The sequence below is a fragment of the Poecilia formosa genome, unplaced genomic scaffold, assembly GCF_000485575.1.
Source record: "Poecilia formosa unplaced genomic scaffold, Poecilia_formosa-5.1.2 Scaffold31, whole genome shotgun sequence".
Lineage (NCBI taxonomy): Eukaryota > Metazoa > Chordata > Actinopteri > Cyprinodontiformes > Poeciliidae > Poecilia > Poecilia formosa.
The window spans coordinates 13,376-36,197 of record NW_006799970.1 but is presented as its reverse complement, the minus strand read 5'-3'; the positions used below and the strand labels follow the sequence as shown (position 1 = coordinate 36,197).

The 22,822-nt window shown below is 39.8% G+C and overlaps 1 protein-coding gene across 3 annotated transcripts in view; it reads left to right on the top strand.

Moving 5' to 3' along the window:
* Positions 1 to 22,822, top strand: part of dscaml1 (Down syndrome cell adhesion molecule like 1) — a 125,568-nt gene that overhangs the window by 89,394 nt on the left and 13,352 nt on the right. For all 3 annotated transcript variants that reach the window (XM_016670172.1, XM_016670171.1, XM_016670170.1), the window contains 14 exons: positions 1,615 to 1,893; positions 2,848 to 2,976; positions 3,088 to 3,267; positions 4,538 to 4,743; positions 5,647 to 5,743; positions 5,867 to 5,995; positions 6,101 to 6,268; positions 6,426 to 6,496; positions 7,319 to 7,559; positions 12,174 to 12,320; positions 12,648 to 12,803; positions 15,818 to 15,957; positions 19,883 to 20,036; positions 22,684 to 22,801. In XM_016670172.1, coding sequence (XP_016525658.1) covers positions 1,615 to 1,893; positions 2,848 to 2,976; positions 3,088 to 3,267; positions 4,538 to 4,743; positions 5,647 to 5,743; positions 5,867 to 5,995; positions 6,101 to 6,268; positions 6,426 to 6,496; positions 7,319 to 7,559; positions 12,174 to 12,320; positions 12,648 to 12,803; positions 15,818 to 15,957; positions 19,883 to 20,036; positions 22,684 to 22,801 — 2,215 coding nt within the window. The remainder of the gene's footprint in view (positions 1 to 1,614; positions 1,894 to 2,847; positions 2,977 to 3,087; positions 3,268 to 4,537; positions 4,744 to 5,646; positions 5,744 to 5,866; positions 5,996 to 6,100; positions 6,269 to 6,425; positions 6,497 to 7,318; positions 7,560 to 12,173; positions 12,321 to 12,647; positions 12,804 to 15,817; positions 15,958 to 19,882; positions 20,037 to 22,683; positions 22,802 to 22,822) is intronic.

Sequence of the window (22,822 nt, the reverse complement as noted above, 5' to 3'; positions counted from 1 at the left end):
TAGGAGGGTATACCGCTCCAAGATGGCCGCCCTAAATCTCGTCAGCGACAATAGGCGAGAGCGGTCCATGAGGCGTCTATCCTTATATTATCATTATATTATGTCTATGTGTCTGTCTGTCGCGGACAGACATGATGTCATTGGAGCTTCCGTAGTTGGGTCACGCTGAGGCCATTCCCGTAGTGAAACACCGAGCGAAGTTAGAAAAAGAATCATTATTGTCCTTCAGTCTTGTTCACTTGATAAACGATCAACAGTCTCAGATCCGCCTGCTGAAACCTTTCATTCACCTTTTATGTTATGGTGCACTTTTGTCTTTGGCTCTGAGGCAACTTGTAATCAGTTCTGTGCTTGTCTTCAACGCAGTCTCAGGTTAAGCCATCTTTGAATATGTTAATCAGTGCTGCTCCAGGATGCTTGAAGTTCTTTCTACTTCATAATGCTTTATCAAGGATTTGTCAATCAGGTTGGTGGTTGGGATTATCATTCACAGCAGTGACAAAGAACAAATCAGTGAAGAGGAATTATGATCCTTTTTAATCTACTTTGGTTTAGTGCCATAAACAGAGTGATTATTGGAATGGTTGGAAGCAGGACTGTTTTAGTGAAACAGAATGAGAAGAAAAAAGGAAAGCTGTGTGCATTCCCTCTAATGACCCCTGATTAGGGGGCAGAGAGGCCAAGTGCAAGCTCTCAGCCACTCGGCAATTGAAGAGAGCAGGAGTTCTATTGTATAAGTTTTGCGAGTGTGTGTGCTCCTCGCTCGTTGCACGCGTTGGTATAAATGAAAAGTATGTGTTGTGAATATTATTTTTTTTTCTTCCTAATGTTACGTGCTGTCCTTAGCTGCAACAGAACAACATGTTTGTTCCAGGAAGTTGTGAAGTGTGAGTGTGGGTTGTGTTCGTTCTCTTCGACGTGTGAGATTTTTGTTGCTTCCTTGTTTTGCTCTGCACGTTAAGTTTAGGAGCAGGCTACCACTTGTTTGTGTGTGCATATGCACACGCGTCTTGCTGTTTGTTGATGCAGGTATGTGTTTATTTGAATTTGTGCCCATCATGCCTCTGATTTAATTAGATGAATGTTAATGAGGCCCAGATAAAATCTCCCAGATGTCTCTGCTGAAACACAGAGAACCTAGCCCCCATCGTCATCCCCCTCTTCAAATCATCAGCATCACCTCAGCTGGTATCCATGCCAACACGGTTTTTCTCCCCTATGGATGGTGCTCTAATTAGAGCAGCTATTATGGGTTGGCTTGAGCAGGGCAGGGTGGGTTGGAGTCGAGGAGTTGGTGAGGGCCACTGTGGAGGGTGCAGTGGGTTAGTTGCCCAACTTTTGCCTATGGAAGTGTTTAATCTGTAAGATATCAGGGCAAGAAGATGGACACAGAACATCATTAGTATTAGATTACTTTATTAACAGAGAAAGAGACATATTAATGATGTTGTCAGAAGAAAATAAGTAATTCTACGGGCTGTTTTTTAAAAAAAACAAAAAAGAGGACTTTTTTACCTTTTTATTGCACCTCCTCCTCTTTTTCTTCAACTAAATCCTTCTCATTCCTTTACCTCGGCTTTTCTCTTTCATTTATTCTGTCTCTGACCCTTTTAGTCCCCCCGCTGATCCAGCCGTTTGACTTTCCCCCAACCTCCATCGGTAAATTGATGTACATCGCCTGCGTGGTGTCATCTGGAGACATGCCCATACGAATCACCTGGCGTAAGGACGGCCAGGAGATCGTGCCCTCCTCGGGGATCACCATCGACACAAAGGAGTTCATGAGTTCACTGCAGATCTCCAAAGTGTCGCTCAAACACAACGGCAACTACACCTGCATCGCCAGCAACGACGCTGCTACTGTCAGCACAGAGAGGCAGCTCACAGTTACAGGTAAGCAAAGGAGAGGGCTAGAAGTACAAAAATATTGGGTATAATTAGAAAATTAGCTTCAGGAGAGCTGGGAAATAAAAAAAAGTCGCAAACAGCTATTCACCCTGTGGCTGATAAGAGATTAATCTTAACATCTCTAACGTGGATGTGTCTGTAATAAAACAGTTTTTACCTTGTCAAGTCACTTTTAGTTGTGAAAAAGATTAATTGTAAATCTTGTAAGTATTTAAAATCAATGTAAAATAACTGCCAATTCCCTTTTATAAATGATGAAATAAAAAGAAACAATAAATCTGGAATAAATTAGAGTTTTTTGGGGTTTTTTAAATCATTGGCCTTAATGTCTTTCACACATAAATTGTGAGTTCGTGGAGCCACACATCACACCAAATACTAATATTATTGTTCAAATTTTTGAAGTGGAGTAAACCACACTTACAAGCATTACAACAGATGGTGGCCAGAGTGATCTCGGCCTCCAAGATCAAGGTGTAGCGCGTCGATACTCCCAACAGAGTCAGCATAAGGATTTCCGTCGTGTAAAACCGCTCATGTTTTCAAGGTTTTGAATTCACTTTTAAACTGCTACATTTTCAGATCAGACGAAGGCCATCCGTGTTGTAAGCCGAGCAACACGGAAAATCGTTTGATATTTAAACAGTCCTACATACATGTACATGGATGAAATCAGCTTGTAATCACAGTAAAAACAGGCCTGCAACAACTGGCTCATCCTCACTTCTCATCTCTGAAAGCAGCTGGGAAATTTGCAGTACGTTAAAAGAAAATAGCCAAGTTTTATTTTTAGCCTATGCGCATGAATGCAGATGATGGTGTTTGTGACTCGCACAGAATCTCAAATACACTCAAGGCAAAAGTTTTGACACTCACCTGAATTGAAATTAACTGGCTTTTGACTTGTACTGAAGTACATTTTTTTCATGATTTTTCCAGTCCCTCCACGATTTGTTGTGCAGCCCAACAACCAGGATGGCATCTATGGCAAATCGGCAATCTTGAACTGTTCTGTTGATGGATACCCTCCTCCTAAGGTCATGTGGAAGCACGCCAGAGGAGCTTTAGGTACACAAACCTCGTCACACCGATCTGCATGTGTCATTTTCTTCTGTCAACGTTCATCTGAAAAATACTTCACAATAAAGTTCCCCGTTTGGCTCTCCCCTTTTTGTCCAGCTGGGATTGGAAACCCACAGCAGTACCACCCGGTTCCTCTGACTGGCCGCATTCAGATCATGACTAATGGCTCCCTGCTGATCAGACATGTCCTGGAGGAAGATCGAGGTTTCTACCTCTGTCAGGCCTCCAATGGCGTGGGCTCGGACATCAGCAAGAGTATGGTCCTCACTGTTAAGAGTGAGTATACAAACGCACACAGGGGAAACGAGGTAGGAGTGGAGATGGAACATTTAGGATGCTCTGATTTTGCTTTTTTAGCATCCTTGCACTCACTAACCAGGTCAAGCCAATAAATTAGCTCGCGGTACTTTCGGATTGATGAAGCAAAGGTGACGATTAGCAGAGGGGGGGAAAAAAAGAGCAGGTTGTCTGCAAACCTGTGATAGACAGTGAGACGATAACTGAGCCATTGATCTTTTGACTCATGGGATCTGTGTTGAGACAGCCAAAAAGACTTTGAGCTTGATCGTTATCTGTAATCAATGACTCTATCCCGCTCTGCCTGTCAGGAACCTCCAAGCCCTGTGTAAAAATGAAAAGGAAACAGTATATGTGCGCACATTCATAAATCCAAAAAAACAAAGGTTATTACTGTCATGTACAGCACCATCCAAGGCTAATGTATTCTGTAACTTGCAGCGCATTGATCTTGCAATTCAGCTGTTCTCGCAAGAGAGACGTTAAGCTTGATATCTGGCAGCTTTTGACACTCGCGCACACAATCCAGTAAAACAAGGTGCAGATAACTGCATCTACTGCTCTCAACATGTTTTTCTATCCACGGGGCTGCCCCGCTCTCTCCGGTGCACTCCTTTCTCCTTCTCGTGTTAGTGTTATTGATTAAACCGTTCCCCTCCTCTGCCTCCCTCAATTCTGTCTGTTTCGCTCAGCGGAGAAGAGGGAAAAGCGGAAAAGACGGCGAGTGGGATGAATAAGTGATGAAAACAAAACAGCAGAACCCTCGTCGGATCGATACTGTGCGCGCGCGCGTGTGTGTGTGTGTGTGTGGGTGTGTGTGTGTGTGTGTGTGAGAGAGAGTGTTGGACTTAGAAGATTGAGTATGTGAGGGATTTGTGTATCGTACACGAAAGGTGGAGTGTATTGTTTTGCCTCTTCATTCACTTACTCCCCTTATGTTAACTATTGGAGAATGAGAAAGGAGGTTTATTGACTTTACCTCAATGACCACAGCTCTTCATTGCTCTAATGCATTGGAACTCTGTTACTCTGAGCTCCTCCTTTCTCTTCCACCTCTCTCTCCACTCCTTCACTTCTCTCTTTTCACTTAAATTCTGCTTAGTATCCACTTACTCTTGACTTTTCTTTCGTTCCTCTTTTATCTCGGACTGTCATCCAGCATCCCTATCTGTTTAGTGATTTCCTTTGCTTCTACCCATTTGCCCACACCTTCCTTTCATCTTACACTCGATTTCCTTTCTCCCATTAGTCCCAGCAATGATCACCAGTCACCCCAACACCACCATGGCCAAGAAGGGTCATGTGAAGGAGCTGAACTGCACAGCCAGAGGAGAATGGCCCATCATCATCCGTTGGGAAAGGGGTGACACGGTGATTGACCCAGAACGCAACCCCCGGTACTCCATAACCACAAGCCCCAACGAAAAGACAGACGAGGTGTTGTCTACTCTCAAGGTAAAACACATTTGTTTACAGCAGAGCGTCTAGCTGGTGAAATCAGACAACTGTGTGTTTGTTTTTTTTTACTCGCATCTTTGACAAATAGCTTTCTCTTATTTAATTTTTTTTTCACGTTTCCTGTTGTCCACATATGTTTTTATTTAGAGGTTTTACCTTGGTGGGACCGGTGAACTGGTGAAGGTCTGCTTTGCTGGGCTACACATAGTGAATCTTAGTGGTGCCTCGTGAAAGTCCCCTAAACTATCAGAATGCATACTAGTGCCTCTGAGTGTCTGACCAGTCACACCCGAATATCTCAAAGATGTAAAATTATATACAGTTCACACAGTATTAGTATAAAAAGATATTTAATCTTGAATTTATAGATATATTGCTGTTTTTTCACCTAACTAATATTGCTTTTTAGTTTAATGTTACCAATCATGTTGTAATGTACCATAACAGCAAACTGGATTCAGGTTGTTCTGAATAAAGTAATTGCATCTAAACAACAACAAAAACAGAACTACTGGAAGTAAATTTTTAAAACAATCACTACTCACATTATTGGTAACGTCAGTAAAGAGAAGAGAGGTATTTAATAATTATTAGACAGTGGGTTGATATTGTGTTGGGTTCTTTAAGGATTATGAATTAAGAATTAGAAAATAATTAATCATAACTTTGAAACTTTGATCTAGTAGCTGGATGGCAAATTGTGAATCAAAATGTACGACAGGCATCAAAGACTTCATAATTTCAGCTGATGTTGTGATGCAGTGTCACCTAAGAGGTCTCTAACAAGCGCGCAACGGAAACAGAAGAAACCGTCATGAAGACTCCCAACACAACATTCCAGTCGTGTGAACGGGTCGTTTTGTCTCTTTGACGTTTCTCTTTCTGCATTTCTCTCTGCAGCTGAAGCCAGCAGAGCGTGAAGATTCAGTCTTCTTCTCCTGTCATGCCATCAACTCTTATGGAGAAGGACGAGGCCTTATCCAGCTCACTGTGCAAGGTATTCGTTCAAGTCAATATTTTCACATAAATTAAAAACTGTTGCCAACACTTCCCCGCTTTTGGTTGCACCAGTTGGTGTGTTTGTGTTATTTTGTTCTTAAATTCTCCTTAAATTTCTCAGAGCCTCCAGACCCGCCAGAGCTGGAAGTGCGAGAAGTAAAAGATCGTAGCATGAATCTCCGATGGACACAAAGATTTGATGGGAATAGCGTCATCACCTCCTATGACATTGAATACAAAAACAAGACGGGTAACTTCAACTAGACTGCTTGTTGACAAAACGGAGCATTTTTTTAAATTTAACAGTAACTGTTGGTTACTGAAATTAAATTTATTTCATTTTTCGTTCTGACAGATACTTGGGAGCTGAAGCATGCCACTCGAAACATATCTCCCACAAACAATCAGGCCAACATAGTAGACCTCCACCCTGCGTCCGTCTACAGTATCCGTATGTTCTCGTACAACGCGATAGGCAAGAGCGAGGCCAGTAAAGAGCTCACCATCAGCACCGAAGAAGCACGTAGGTTTCTGAACGGCATTATCTTTACTTTTGCATTTATGTTAGTTCGAATTTTTTATTTTTTAAAACAAGATGTAGCAGAAGTAGTAAAACCCTAAACTGTGTTTTAATGGGAATTAATGATGCAGACTTTGACTTTCTGTCTCTCACTGCACAGAGCCTGATGGTCCTCCAATGGATGTCGTCCTTCAGCCGGTCACCTCTCAAAGTATCCGCGTGACCTGGAAGGCAAGTTTATGCGACATGTGCCTTGCTTTCTTAATAGTTTAGCTCCTGTAAGCAAGCTTCTCTATTCAGTTAATCAATCGATCAAGTTTATTTCAACAAAATCCTGAAATGTGCACTTCATAAAACACAAAAATGAAAATTAAAAAGTCACAAAAACAACATGCAGTCGACAATTGAGAAACCAGTGACAAACATTACATTTTGGCAAGTGAAATGATCAAATTCATCAATACGCGTCGCGTATGTTGATCAGTGTTTCATTTTTTATGGTACAAAGTATCTCTAAACAGGGGAGTTTTTAGTCTTGATTTGGAGAAACTCAGTCTTTCAGCTATTTTGCAGTTTTCTGGAAGTTTTTTCCAGATTTGTGGTGCATAGAAGCTGAATGCTGCTTTGGTCCTGGTTCTAACCCTAACCCAGAACCAGAAGACCTGACTGAGAGGTCAGGAAAGTTAATACAACAACAACAGATCTTTATTGTAATGTGGTGCTGAGCCATAAATCATGATTTATAAAACTAACACCAGAACTGTAAAATCTTTTGTCTGATTTACAGGATGCCAGTGTTAGGATTTTTTATGTTAAAGTTGCTTTTCAATGTTAAGTTACCAAATGTAGCATTAGTAGGGGTATGTTGATGCATTCATTTTGCAAAATGGATCAAGTCAAGAAGTGTCTTTGTTGCAAGCTCAAAGCACCAACCTTTATAATACTTCGGTCTCACTGCACCAGACGAAATCATTTTCCAATAGCAGCTGGAGGCACCAAATGCCATAACTAACAAACACACTTTTTTTTTGTTCTTGCTACATTTCTCTGCAGGCTCCAAGAAAGGAGCTACAGAACGGGGTTATCCGCGGTTACCAGATCGGGTACAGAGAGAACGGCCCTGGCAGCAACGGCCAGTACAGCATCGTTGAGATGAAAGCCACTGGGGACAGTGAGGTCTACACCCTGGACAACCTGAAGAAGTTTGCTCAGTACGGTGTGGTTGTCCAGGCCTTCAACAGAGCAGGCACAGGACCTTCTAGTTCAGAGATCAATGCAACAACACTGGAGGATGGTAAGGTTGACCACAAACATAACACACATCAGGTTAGAGATTCAGATCTCTTGTTGAGCAGCAGTAGTAAAACAAGTTAAGCAACATGGATCATTATAAACATTAACCTGCCAGCACTATGAATCTCATCACCTCCTCTCTTCTTTTTTTTTCTCTGATCTACATATACTGCAATTTTTTTGCCCTTGTTTTAGCTTTCTCATACAATAATCTCTGTCAAGTCAAGTTCTCTGATTTGCAGTCCACAATTGTTATATTCTCTCTCGTCTTCTCTATCCAACAACAAATGCTGTGCTGCTAGAATTCAAATGCTGCTGCACCAAGGACACAGATAGTCTCAAAGACACAGCATAGTGCGTTGCAGGAAACTGAGTGATCTCAGTAAATACATGTGGAGAAGCTGTTGTGCCCCCTGACTACTGAGGGGTAAACAGAATATTTCTGAGTGAGTGAACAAATGATTAAATGAGCTGCTAAGGCATGTTTTCTGGTTTTACACAGTTGGGGACAGCATTGGAAAATCTTTTATGTGTGTGTCAGGTATGCAAGTGTCATTGTCAATAGCACATTCCAACCATTCTTGTGATTGTTGTGCATAGACTCATTAAAAATGCTTCTTTTAGTGCAATAGTTCAAGAAATTTGATCAAAATCCATTAACATTCTTTCTTGCACCTTATTTGAGGTCATTCTCAAAAGCGGTAACAGTGCTAAACCTTGACTGATGCAAGAGCCTGTTCTTGATTTTCCACAGCCAGAGAACCAGTTCGGAGTGTTTTGCTTCCGTCATCAAAAACATATCTTCATAAAAGTAGTATTCTGAATTTATGGCGAGGATCGAACCCCAAGGAGACTGTTTAACGTCACAGATGTCACTTTTATTTTTGGTATTTCTGCAAACAGATGTCATGATGCCACTATTTTGTGTGTGCTAACGCTTTTAAATGTACATTCAAACACTAAGTTCTTCACAATCCTGATCAGAAGAACCGACACTGGCACCACTAAAACTGCAAATAGAAGCTGGATAGAGTATCTCAAATAGGGTTTCAGATTAGATAAGACAAGACTTTTTATTGTCTATTAAAAGAATGTAAAACTGACTTTTTCTTTAAGTTTCTAGCAACAAAAGCAACCATGCAAAAATGCACAAAGCACACAACTAAAACAAGAACATGAGTACATAAAAGACACACACAGTCAATCATGTGAAATAAAGCAGCTCATATTAACTCTGCCTGGCCACATAAAAAGACTGACATTGATATTTTGGGAGTAAAAACTCATTGATCTACTTAGACTTCGTATAAAACAAGACAGGAAGATGAGAGACGGTAGACTCATGTTCTTTCTGTCTTAATACAGCTTTGCATCTATATTACAGCTTTGCTGTTTTCAGTAAATTAAATGTTATACTAGTATTAAATAGAGTGCTTACAGTTTGAATGATTGATGGTCTGTCCGAAGCATTTTACCAAAGATGGCCCAGCTAAGAGCAGAGAAAGAGTGAAATATAGAAAATGACTTAAAATTATTGGCTAAAAAAGACAATTTACTCACAAAATGTCCCACATTTTATACCTGAAAACATTACAAAACAACCAAACTGTAATATATGTCATTGTCAGGAATCTACCATTACAAGCTTATTATAATTTCTTAACCACAAAAGCAACATCACATGTAGGGCTGTTGTAAACGAATATTTTAGTAATCGAGTAATCTATCGATTATTCTTACGATTAATCGAGTAATCGGATAAAAAAAATTTATAAAATAAACTATTGGCAAATCTGCAATAACACCAGTTAGTCCAGATCAGTCCAATATCTCCTTTTTGAGCATCCCTAACAGTTAAATGTTTGTAGTTTAGAAAGTTTACTTGTAACAGTAGTTTGCTTTAACCTGAAGAAAAGTTATACTAAGATATTAAATTATATTCAAATAATAAAGTGGCAGGCTCACAAATATGCTTATAAAAATGTCTATACTCCAGCTTAATAAATAAATAAATGCTTTTCAGTTTATGCCTGTAATCTGTTGCTGTGTATTTTTATTAACAAACTTGCATTAAGTACTGCATAATTTCTCTCAGTTCCACCCTCACATACAATTTACACTACACCCGGTTAAGTAACCGCTATGTTTAAGCGGTAGATGTAACGTTAGCAAAATAATGTGCCTCAATTTACATCTATAACATGGCAGATTATCACACAACGTAGTTAGCAAAGAGAACATAAACGTTCCCTGTTGGCAACCGTGTACGAGTTGGATGCATGTAGCGGGTGTTTTCTCTTCAGATGCTGCAACATTGATGTCGTGCTGTTGTGGTACGCCAATTCTGCTTTGCAGTGGATGCATTGCGCTGTGTTTTCCTTTCTGTTCAGCCTAAAATGTTCCCAAACTTTTGACATTTTTTGTCGCTTTCGGGGTTCTCCTGAGCAATCTCCGGTTCCCTCCATAGCTACAAACTTAGCACATGTGCTCCAGGCGCTAACGGAAGTGGTAGCGTTGTGCAACACAAAAACCCTCCGGCTAGACCAGTGTGCTGCGTATTTAACAGCATTGCTTATTACAATACAATAAATTTAGCGAAGCTTCGAGGCAGATAAATTTCCTCGAGGATTTTTTGTAATCGAGTTACTCGAGTTACTCGATGAATCGTTTCAGCCCTAATCACATGAATGCATAAAGAAAACAATGTTTTGTTTTTTTTCAGGCTTCAAAGGAGACAATTTTTGATGGTTTTATTTATACTCGTGGATTTGCTCTGAATGATATAGAGCACTATATATTTCCATTTATTTTTAATCCAATTCTCAGATTTCTTTGTCACGCACAAAACGTTTGAGTACACACAAACACATGCGTCGCATAATTGTCCACAGTTGCTGAGCCTCATTGGTCCAGAGGAGACATAGCCCTCCTGGTTCCTTCCTGTGGTTGTAACCCTGGCGACAGTGATATTGATGGCCATTATGATAATAATGATACCAACAAGCATACTAAAAATAATTATAATTAGCTTGTCTCTCTGTCTGTCTTTCTCTCTTTCCCTCTCCTGGCTTCCTGCTGTAATTATCCACAGCTGAGTGCTTTGTCTCTCTGCTCCCTCTTTTCATCTTTCACCCCCTTTGCTTTTAACTCTCCTCCTCAATTCCTCCATTTATATTCTGTCTCTTTTCCCCATCTAGTCCTTATTGTGGATTTAGACCACAATGGCCTTCAATATATTAGCAGGGTTTTCCAAAAAAAAAAAAAAATCTGCACTTCTTCTTGTTTTGTTCCTTCTAATCATTCTAACAGACGTATGAATCTGTTGAGCAGCTAAGCAAAAGCCACATCTTAGATGTTTTTAGGCGTCTACTTTCTTTGCCTGCATTCTAATTCTTACTTTGCCTCTGTGCAAGGTCTAAATATGGATATTGGGCTATCTTTTGATGCATCCTCATTATTTATCATTAGCTTCAAAGATCTATTAATGCAAAGCTCTGTTTTTGTTTTCTAGCCCTCGTTTATTTCTGCCTCCCTTCCTTCATCCTCCCCCCTCCTCACTTCCTTTACTCTCTCCACCAGCTGCAGAGAAATTCTCTGGTGGACTTGGCACCGTCTCCTTCTTTGATTGCATGCTGTCTTTTAGTCAACTCTCTTCCTCTCTTCCTGTCCTTACTCCTCTCACAAGTTGACTTCTGTTCATCTTCAACAGTGGGAGTAATTCAAAGCCTGAATGGCTGGTGGTCAGTTGCAGCCAATACCAAAGACACCTGGGCTAGAAGAGACAGAGTGGGGCTTGTGAGGAGAAAGAGAGATGATCCTATACATCAAAGCAGAAGCATGGCAGGGTTTTGTTGTTGTGGTTTTATAAGTCACTACTCTGTTTTACATAATCTAGGTCGGATGTGGAAATGTATCAAAATGATTTCTTGCCAAATTTTGTGGAGGTATCCTTTAAATTAGCCATGTTTAATGTTTTGGGTGATTCAGTATTGCCTTTCTTGTTGTGAAATTGTATTTTTTGTCATTCTGAAGCATTTGAGTGAACATTTTGTTTTGCGTATTTGCACCAGGAGCTGTTTGATATGTGTTGTTCTCTCTGTACCAACAATGGCTTCTTCCTACAAACCAAAGACTGGGACAGTAGTTTAAATTAAATATTCACCGAACAGAGGTTTGAGGTAAAAATATCCAATTTTACAAACAATTAGATTTTTGTAAAGCTTTGACCTGCCAACATGGATTCATGTTCTCTTTAACAACTATGGTTAGCTGTGTACTTTTATCATGTGGTTAACAGGTTTACTCAATTAAAACTTAGATTTCATGATTACATAATTGGCATTTTGATTAACTGCATATGTGTAGACTTCTGTAGTCAACTTTCCGCTTAAACAGGCCTGTATGAAATCTGAAAAGGTGCAACCACGTCTGTATGGTAGTTTATTCCTTTGACAAAACCATGTATTCTCCATTGTCACTCCTCCATAAATTATTCGTTTTGAAAAGTAACAACTTAGTCCTTTTGTGAATACCTGTTATTTTTAGTTAAGCTTTTAGACATATGTGGTTAAATGCTAAAGTAAGCAATACGTATGTCTTTCTCTCTCATCTTTAGTGCCTAGTCAGCCTCCTCAGAACGTACGCGCCATCTCCGTAACGTCAGACGAGGCGGTGATCAACTGGGCTGAACCTCCAAGAATGACTCTCCATGGTGTATTGAAGGGATATCGTGTTGTGTTCTGGGCTGTGTTCCCAGACGGAGGTACGACTGTCAGTCAAAATAATTCATTTTAATTATATTTTTGTGTTTTTAAGTTGATCTCAGTTTTTGGTGATGTTTAGTCATTAAGCAAATTACACAAATCAGTGGAGTCTGAACTGACAAGACTTAATAAAAGAAATCTGGTACACTATACCAAAAACCTAAACAAGCTTATAATATTATATTTCTGAATTTAAGAAATATCCTGTTTCTTAAGTAAGAGATAAAAATGTGTCTCTTTCTGTGTGGAGAAGCTTGTAAATACTCAAAACTGTGATCATTTGACGCCTCGGTTCAGAGTTTGACTTTCACCAATCCTGTTCCCAGAGTGGGGTGAAATGCAAAACATTACAACCACCAAGGAGCAGGTGGAGCTCAAAGGCCTGGAGAAGTTCACCAACTACAGCATCCAGGTTCTGGCCTTCACCCAGGCCGGAGACGGCGTTCGGAGCAACGTCCTGTACATCCAAACCCGTGAAGACTGTAAGTTTGCATTTATTCGCTGCATCAGTTTAGATAAGCCAGGTAATTAAATTACTCACAATAATGTTTCATTTGCCTTGACGCTGCTTTGTGTTTTTTGTTTTTTTTTGAAGCAGCTTTAAGGATTTTTCCTCCCAGTTTAGGCAGCAGTGTGGGAGGCAGGGAGCCAGCGGGTGTAAGGGGTCTTTGTAAGGCTGAGGTTGCTGATTAACAACCTCTTTGTGCTCTGATGTGCCATTACCAGTGCTAATGAAAATTAAGAAGCCAAAAAGTGTGTGCTGCAAAGAACCCTAAGGGTGTCAGTCGGTGTGTGTGAATACGTGGGTATGTGTGTGCGTCTGGGGGGTTAGAACCGTCTTTGCATGTGGACAAGTCTTTGAGTTGGTGTGCACGTATCGCTGCATATGTGTGCACCGCTCGTTATTGTTTGTGTGCGAGTAGCTCACAACGAAGCAAGAGGAAAGGGATTAATTCTTTGTGGCTTAGAGAGAATTAATTTTGTGCTTACACTGGCGGGCTGTGGATTACATCCGTATCCGCCTCTCCTCTCCATCCCTGGGGCCAGTCAGCGAAGGAGGCAGCCGTCTCGAGATGGAGAAAATGAGGGAGCGCTAGAGATGGGGGGTGGTGAGAGGGGGGAGTAGAGATTCAAAGACGTGTCATTTCAAAAAAGGCCTTTATTCTCTTTTCCTTGCCGTATCTCCATTTTATGAGCTGGCCTCTGCGCAAGAGCTCTTCAAATGTGTGTATTTTCTTAGTCTTTGAGTGTGTCTGTCGGAGTCTGTCTTTTTTACCCCTGATATGTGTTGACACTGTGTCCAGGGGCAACCTCTTCACAAACGTTATCTGTCTCTCTCGGCTTAACCCTTCCTTTCGCCTTCGGTTCTGTATGTAACACATGGAAAAGTGTTTGCAATGAAATTGTGCAAACAGCCAGTTCTCAGCCTGACATCTTATGCCTCTGTCTCTTGGATGCCCAAACACACTGGACAGAAGGCATAAGAACTTTTAACGTGGCCATTTATTTATGCTGTTTTATTTTGTAAGGTCCTGGAGACCCTGGGCTCTTTTCTTTTTGATTTGTTGTTTAGTTTTTAGCTTACATTTTAGCAGTTTTGTGGTTTTTATCTCACAATTGCATTTAAGTTTGGTTGCTGTAAATGTAGAATAGTTGAAGATAACCAAATTAAAATGATTACACATCTAATGCTAATAAAAATGAAAAGAAATAACAGCTTAATTTAACTGGAATGTTTCTTTTTGTTTATTGGTGCGATCTCTGCCATTAATTCACTTCCAGTGTTACTTTTTACATATGTGGTCAAATCTCATGCCAAGAGCAAAGACACAACTAAAGGCTTTTCTTGTATAAAACAAAAGGTTTGTTTTTGAATCCTTGTCAGCAAGACACCTGTGGACAACACTGATGCTCAACAGCAGATTGACAAAAACATAAGATGGTTTTGTGGAGAAAATGAAGCAAGGAAAAGTATTTGGTTTATAATGTAAATCATTGTTTAAGTAAAATATCTGGAACTGTTATGTTGGAATATTGGCAGAGTCGGGTGTCACATCTTACTTGGATACATGTTGATAAGAAAGTTTACAGTTATTAATGGAACAACAAATTAATATACCAGAGAAAATAAAACTGTGGTGAAACGAGCTGGAAAACAATACTTGGTTTAAAAAAAAAACAAAAAAAATGTCTTATTTGTTTCTACAAAAGCCAACATATCTTATTTCAGACTAATCTACTATTTTACTGCTAAAATGTCTCTAATGTTTAAGCGACACTGTTTTGATGTTTAATTCTGTATATTCTATACATTTTGAAGCCACTTTCACAAAACGCTTTCATCGAAGGCCTTAGATACCTCTTTCTTCTGCCTGAGTAAGTTAATATACCAAAGCAACATGGAGGGTAGAAGTAGGTCTACAGCTGTTAGGCCTTTTATTCAACAGGGACGTTGGTCACACAGCAGCGTGGATAGTTGTGAGGTGGGTGGGAGCAGCATTTCATTTTTTACAAAATATTTTGTTTTCCGGCACTTTTTCACAAATGCATGTGCATGCATTGTTGAGGCCGTGACCAGCTCCTTTTATAAAGGCCAAGACATTTTAATGAGATGTTCATCTTTGCAGCAGTATTGGTTTCATGCTGGAGCTGATATGATATAATTTTGTGAAAAGGCCAAAGGATATTTAGGGAGGAGCATTTCAAGCTGAAATACTAATTATTAAAATGCTAATTATAATTTATCTTCCTAATATCCCAACTCTGCAAAAGACCACACAACCCTCCATAAGACTCCTGCTGCCTCACACCCAAGCATTTAACAAAGCCATTTTTTCTCCTTTGACAAGTAAAAGGTTGGTACTGTCACTGTTACAGCTTCTGACATGTTGGCATAATGGCTAGTAGTTTACAGCCTTGAAATAAAATCATGCAACATTATACAACTCTGTTTCAAGATGGTGAGAGATGAGACAATTACATCATTTGGTGCATTATTCACAATTTTACCAAGGACTTTTGGACGATATAATATTTTTACTTAAAGATTTTAATGGTCAGTGATTGCAACGAACTGCTACCCAACTTGTTTCAAACAATCAACAGTGCTTTTAAGGATTGTGAGCGGGAGCTCTCAGGTTGTCCGCCATCATCTCTAAGGTCTTGAGCGGCTTAAGCTGCCCATTGGTCAGCGCAGACTCAGACCAGAAAAACCATCAAACCTGCAGCATTTTGACTCTGAAAGAACACATTTACGTCTTTACAGCCACAATTACATGAGTCATGTAATTGTGGCTGACTGAGCTTTTTTCTTCGCCACTGCATAAATAAATGTTTTTCAAACATTGTTTTTCCAAACTTTTATTTTACTCCACTAATATACAAAATTGATCAAGCTAGTTAAAATTGTACGTTTTAAAGTGGAATAAATGTCTTAGGATGATGATTGTTTTTTTTTTGTTGTTTTTTTTCTTCTTTTTGTTGTTGTGTGATTCAGATCCCGGACCCCCAGCTGGCATTAAAGCAGTGCCCTCCTCTGCCAGCAGTGTCGTAGTATCGTGGTTACCCCCTCACAAACCAAATGGAATCATCCGCAAGTACACCATCTACTGCTCCAGCTCCGGATCTGGCCAACCGGTGAGTTACCATAGGGGTGTGGTGGATTTTAGTACTGATAAATGATTAAAAACTGGTAAGAGGGAGGCTTTAATGTGGATAAGTAATGAGCAAGGACAGATTTTTTATTTATTTTTTATTTTTTTGGATGAAACAGAAAGACCTTCTGTTGTGCATTCTGTATGTTGTGTGGATGGTGGCAGTTTCATTTAATTAAGGGCTGTACTGCTTTTGTTGTTTCAGAGTCTATACACGTGTCTGTGTCACGCTGAGAGCGTGCGTGCGTGTGTGTGTGTGTGTGCGTGTGTGTGTGTCTGAGGCCTATTGCTGCAGTCTCAGCAAGATGTGTGTGTGAAATTAGCTCCCCTCATACTGCAGTGTGTGTGCATGCAAGCTCACCCTCCAGCTTCATTTACATATCTGCGTCTCATCATGTTGCCAGGACAACCTCATCTGTTCATCAACCTGGGTGGAAAACAAGCCGAGAGCAAACACACACTCTCACTCCCACTCTTTCTATCTCTCTCTCATACATGCACACACACGCACACACACACACACTCCCATGCACGCAAACACACACACATGCACACATTTAAGTAGAAAAACATTCTGAAATTTATCACGCCATGGACAAAGTGCTTCATTCACACACAGTATGCGTTTAATGTTTTTTTATGACCGTGTGAATTCAAAACCAAGAAATACATCTGCCATCGATACACATCCAAGCACACGCGTGCACCCCGTGGACCTTTCAAGAAAAAAAATAAATCCATCTTGTTCTTTACCTCCCTCCCTCACAAATCATTCTTTATATCTACACATCTATCCATCTATCTCTTTCTTTCGGCCTTTCTTTCTGTCTCCCAAGCTCCCATGCAGAGTTTGGGATGATTACTATGTAAATGAGTGCGACTGGAGAGAGGGAGGGACGGACAGGGGGTGGGGGGGTCAGACACTCCGCGCGGGGAGTACTTTTGTTCCTCTTTTCATTATCTTGCTCTATCGTTCCCCGGATCACCGCTATCTCCACGCTAGAGGAATATTTTAATATCCGTTACAGCAGTGCACACTCTGTCAATCCTTCCTCCCAAGATTTTCCCACCTACACTGTACAATCATCCTTCCTTCCATGTGTCAATCCGTCCATCCATCCTTTTTCCTCCGCTCACTGCAGAGGATATGGAGACAAATTTGCAGAGAAATATTTAAAGGGAGGTGGGATTATGAGGAAACTGTTGAAAACGCATGGGGTTATCTGTGGATAGATGCATAGATAAGTGGAATAATAGGGAAAAGTGGTGACAGAGGAAAATGAGGAGATGGATGAGCAGCGGTGAAGGGAAGGAAGAGATGGTACATTGGATAAAGAGGCAGGGAAACCAGATAAGAATGGCACAGACAAAAGGGAATGAACACATTAGAGACAAATTTCAGTCATTTTGACAATGATGACTTGTTCGTGGGAGTAAAAAAAAAAAAAAGACATAAATCTGATTAAAACATTGTATTTACTGAACATACACCAATCAGAAATGCATGGCCAGTTTCTGTAAAGCTTTGTACTGGCAATGCCAAATTCTCTCAAGGAAGTATAATGTAAGAAATTAACATTTAATTTTTTTTTCATTATTTGTAGCAGGAAACAAGATGGGTGTTGGAGAGTTTTCTCTATACAACAGCATTTTTGAGTAATTTCAAAACAGACCAAATTGTGTAGTTTATGAAGCAAGTTGAATTTGGAATCTTATATAAGTGACTTTCACATTTAAAACATGGTTAGCGAATGTTGAAACGGCTCTCATATCTTTTGTTCTTCCTCCATGTTACTTTCAAATGAAAAACTGAAAATAACTATCTTTTCTTTTTGACTTGGTTGCTCTCTCAACACTCAACAGTGGCTGCCATGTCATAGATACTTATTGGAAGAGGTCTTATTTTTCAGTATTTCCAATCGACTGGTCACCATCATTACCGGTCAAACTGGTGTCCCGGCCACTAGCCGAGGTTTCGTTGCACCTCTCGGCACTAAAAGATCCGAGCTCAGCAGCTTTCACGGATCTTACTCATGTGACTTTTTCTCCGACTTTTCAACCCACTTGACTCCTGTATCGCAGCCTTCCTTTCATCAAGCTGCTGTCTGTCAGAAATGTAAGTTAGTGTTAAATCACTGAGGTGTGGTAAAACGTGATTTAGCTGGTGGAAGATGTGAAATGATGCCGGTGCACAAATGTGTTACATTTGTGATGTGGTTTTCTTTTTATGACTCTATTCATAGATGAAAGCACAGAAACGGACTGAATGGCCAAGGACGACTGTGTGAAAGTGTGTCTGTTCATCTGGATTGCGTGCGTGCTTTCGTGTGTGTGTGTGCGTGTGTGTGTGTGTGTGTGTGTGTGTGTGTCAGGAGAAGGCTGAGTTAGCTGGAGAGTAGGTGTGGAGTAGGAGTTGAGGGAATACAGGTGTAATTGGTGGGTAGGAGATTCGTGATTGGCAGTAAGAAAAAATAGTGATTTTTCTCTCTGTGAATGTGGGATTGTATGTGTGTGTGTGTGTGTGTGCTGAGGGGACAGTGATGCGTACATGTCTAGACAGCAGACACATGGCCGGGTTAAACACACTGCAATTACATATCCACCTCCAGGTCGTGTGTGCCACTCTGTGTGCGCATCCATTTGTGTGCCTCCTCTGTGTGTTGGTGTGTTTTTTTTATAGCCATGTCTCCTTCTCTGTTTATGTGACTCTCCTCGCCTCTTCTCCATCAAAGATCCCTTCTGTAGATATGACTGTTCATGATATCTCCAACTGACTCATTAGTCGGTTCCCTGTTGTCTTGCTCTGTCATATCTGTGTTTGTCCTCCCAGGAGAACGGTGGAGGAAAGGGCAAGGGGGTTTCCCCTTCCCCCAGTCCAACCTTCACATCTTTTTTTTTTCCCCATCTCTACCCACTTTTCTAGCTTTATACATTCAGACAGTTTTACCTTATAACAAGTGTAACATGCCCCCAAACCTCTATAACCTTGTCTCATCATTTTATCTGTTCTACTTCAACACAGTCGAAACAAAACGTACAGCAACGATGTTCACTCAGTCCTCCACATCACATCTACTGTATCCTGTGAAAGTTTCCGTACCTCTTCAGCTTTATCGCATTTCGTCAAGCTACACAAACAGCAATGTGTCTTACTGGGATTGTATGTCATACAGACCAACACAGAGTTGTTCATTATTCAAAATAGATGAAAAATTATTCAAGTTGATCTAATAATTTTACCATGAGAATCTGAAAGGTGGCATGTATTTGTTTCCAGTCATCTAGAGTAAAATCAACGGGCTTCAAAAGTCATCTGATTATTTAAGTACGGTGGTGGTCTTATTATGCTGCGGGGACGATTTTCTTCAGCAGGGACAGGGAGTCAGATGAAAATCTGGAAAGCTATGTACAGGGTAATCTGTTAAACTATCAAGGAGATCCAGGTGGAATATATGCAGTATCTGAATGCAAATTCAAACATAAATCTAACGGAGAAGATCTAATTGTGCAAAACTTCCTAATTGGTAAATTATATTAAATTGTTGTCATTTTCTAGTCATGCCAACCACTTCAAGCAATTTAATTTAAAGCTATATATCTACATACAGAGATCAGTAAGCCACTTGGGGCTCAGTGTTGTTCAGATACAGACAGCTACTCTTCCCACAGAACCAGTCGCCCCAGTAGAGACGAACCCTAAAGCTCAGGAGAGACTAAAACCAGTTACACATCTCACTTTTCCGATAGATCCACTTATCTCTGAAAATAAGCCTCGATTATTTTCTCTCTTTTTGTTTTTTAATTTTTTACTAGACCAGTTCCAGAGTATCAGAACAAAGTAACCATTTTTTAACGCTACCAGATTTGTCTATCATGTTTGACCTCTTGATTTATCTGCTTTCTTTCAGCTGCCAAGTGAGTATGAAGCCAACCCAGAACTTCTTCTTTACCGCATCACCCACCTGAACCACCGGCAGCAGTACCTGATCTGGGCTGCTGCTGTCACCACTGCCGGCCGCGGTAACATCAGCGACAAAGTTACAGTGGAGCCCGCTGCAAAGGGTGAGCCCTTTTACGTCACCATGACGACGACGACTAAACATATTTACAGATTTCAGTCACAACACGTTCCACCTAATGGCAAGCAACGTAGGAATATTTTAGTGGTGTCGTAAGTAGAAATAACTCATTTTCAAGGTATCAGAGTATTTACACAAATATATAACTAAAATTTCCTAAATGATTTTATTGCTTTTATTTAAAGCAGAAAAATAAGTTGGTGACTGATGCTAACATTGCATAACAAAGTAGTTTATTTGTAGTAATGTTTTTTTTTCTAAAAAAAAAAATTGTTTTAATTTTGATATTTAGTGAATAATAAAATGTAATAAACTAAATTTAGCCTTAGTTTTCAAATGGTTATATAACAAAATAATTAGGAAAAAAAGGTATTTTCTGCTGTTTATAGACTAACACAGAAAAATCTGATATTTGTAATTTGTTTGTCTTCTGTTGCCTGCTTCACATACATGCTTCTTATAGCTTGTGAAAATGAGTGTCCATGTTATTCATAACCAAAGATATTACCAAAGAGCCAAGTTTGTTTTCCTTCACATCTAAGGAAAAGTGTAGCAGCCTTCTTTTCAGCATCAAAAAAGTGAGGGTCAGTACTGAACTGTGCTCCACCACGTAATTTAAACTCTGTTCATTCTGAACTTTCTCCAGCATCTCGTTGAAAGGACTTTAATCTGTGTACCAGCTTGATACTGACAGAGGTCTTGCTCCATTGCTTTCTTTCAATCCCAATTCTGAAAAATTTAATAACTTCATTTTTTTCTTTAAATTAAAGGGCTTCTCTGTTTTAAACATCATCGCCTCGTACGTAATTCATGTTTCGGAGAGGATTCTCAAATGATGTAGCCATGTCATCCATTATTAACAGATGTGGTACTTTTGAAAGACAAGTTGTCATTATCTGGTGCTTTTACAAGATTTAAAAAAAATCATGTTAAAAGCAATTTCTGACACATTTAGTTTGAGTCGACTGTGTTGATTGATTCTTACTGCTTGCATCTTCTTTCATTCTCATGAAGCACTTTGACACTATTAAATCTGGAGTAGTTGCTGCTCTTCAAACCTCTTGCTGACTTTGTTAGAAACAAAAGCAACGATTCCTGAAGGATGTTTTTTCTTGATATCACTCACCTTCTTCTCACTTTGCCCCTTATTCGGCTCACTGTATCCAGGTTTTTCTTTTTTTCTCTCTCTCTTGATTCTTTCTGTGCTGCTGCCTGTTAAGACTTCACAGAGGTGTGCTATTGATTTTGGAGTTCAGAGTGCACCAGATAAAATGCCTCCAGCCAGGGAGACGATCAGGAGGGGAGGCAGACAGCAGGAAAGACAACAGGAGGAAGGCAAAAGGGGAAAGAGAAAATGACTAAACAGGAGTGGAGAAAACTCCCAAGCAAAACAAGATGGAGGCGGTGTGTTTAGGAAATGAGCGCGTCAGTTACTGTTAATTAATAGGCTTTCGGGTTCAAAGGTGGAAAAAGTTGTATGAACGAACTGTCCGTTTTCTTCATCCGCTCATCCTTCTGACCTCTGAGGGCAAAGGTTTGCTGGTGTGAGTGCCGGGCTCATCTGATCAGCAGCTGTAAAAAAAAAAAAAAAAAAATCAGTGTCCTCCAGGCTAGAACAGTCGATACCTAATTTAACCTTAACATAAGTGCACTAGAGCACAACCATTTAGACGCCAAGTGTGGGAAAGAAAAAGAGAGAGCAGGTGGTGGAGTAGCACTGAAAAAAAAGAGGTTATGTGACAACCAGAGAGGATGTTTTTTGTGTCCTCTATGCTCCCTATCTGTCCTCTCCTATCATCATTTCTTTTTATGGATAACATCACATTTGAGTCAAATTGCTTTTCTTATGAATCACAGGAAATAAAAAAATTACTATCTGTGGAGACAGGTCTGCTCATCAAACAAATAAAAAAGAAAAGACATTGATTTATACTTATCCAGGGATTTATATATTTGATGATATTAAAAATGACATTGTATTGATGGGACCCGTATAGGGTGTTTAGTATTTTAGAGAATTGTTTGCTAATCGTAGCCGAGCCTCCACATGCAGTTGTAACCTCGGTAGAGATGTGTACAAATTCCTGAAGTAAAATAAATAAATTTATCACTCATTACACCTGCATAATTTTTTTTAATAAACATGTCTTATAAAAAATGCAACCATTACATTAAGGACATTAAGAAATGTGCTTAAATTAATAAATGACTATACTAATCAAAGTTATTAGCTCACACATCCCACACAAAGTTACCAGATTAAGGCTGCACAAAGTATTAACAGGTGAACCAATAAATGTGGCCCAACTAATAAAAAAATAGTCATTCTTTAATATGCAATTTATTTTAACTTTGTAAATATATGCAAATATTTTTATGTTTGGGTTTATGGTACCAAAATGAAAGATGACTTTTCTTTTCAAGCTTATTTGTGCTTTTAATTGAGGTATAAAGAAATGGCAGCAGAATAATTAAAATAGTTGAGTATACCAATTGCTTACAAAAGAGATGACTTTTTTTAATAAAGCTATTCGCACATCTTTTTGTATGTTAGATTCAAGTCACCTCAAGCTATTTCTTTAAATATATTTTATGTATTTCTTTCATTTGAATCCATTTCCCTTGATCAGCCCCTGCCAAAATCCTTTCATTCGGAGGTACGGTAACCACTCCCTGGATGAAGGAGGTGCGTCTGCCTTGTAGTTCCGTAGGTGAACCAACACCTACCATCAAATGGACCAAAGACAGGTGACCATCCCTCCCATGCAC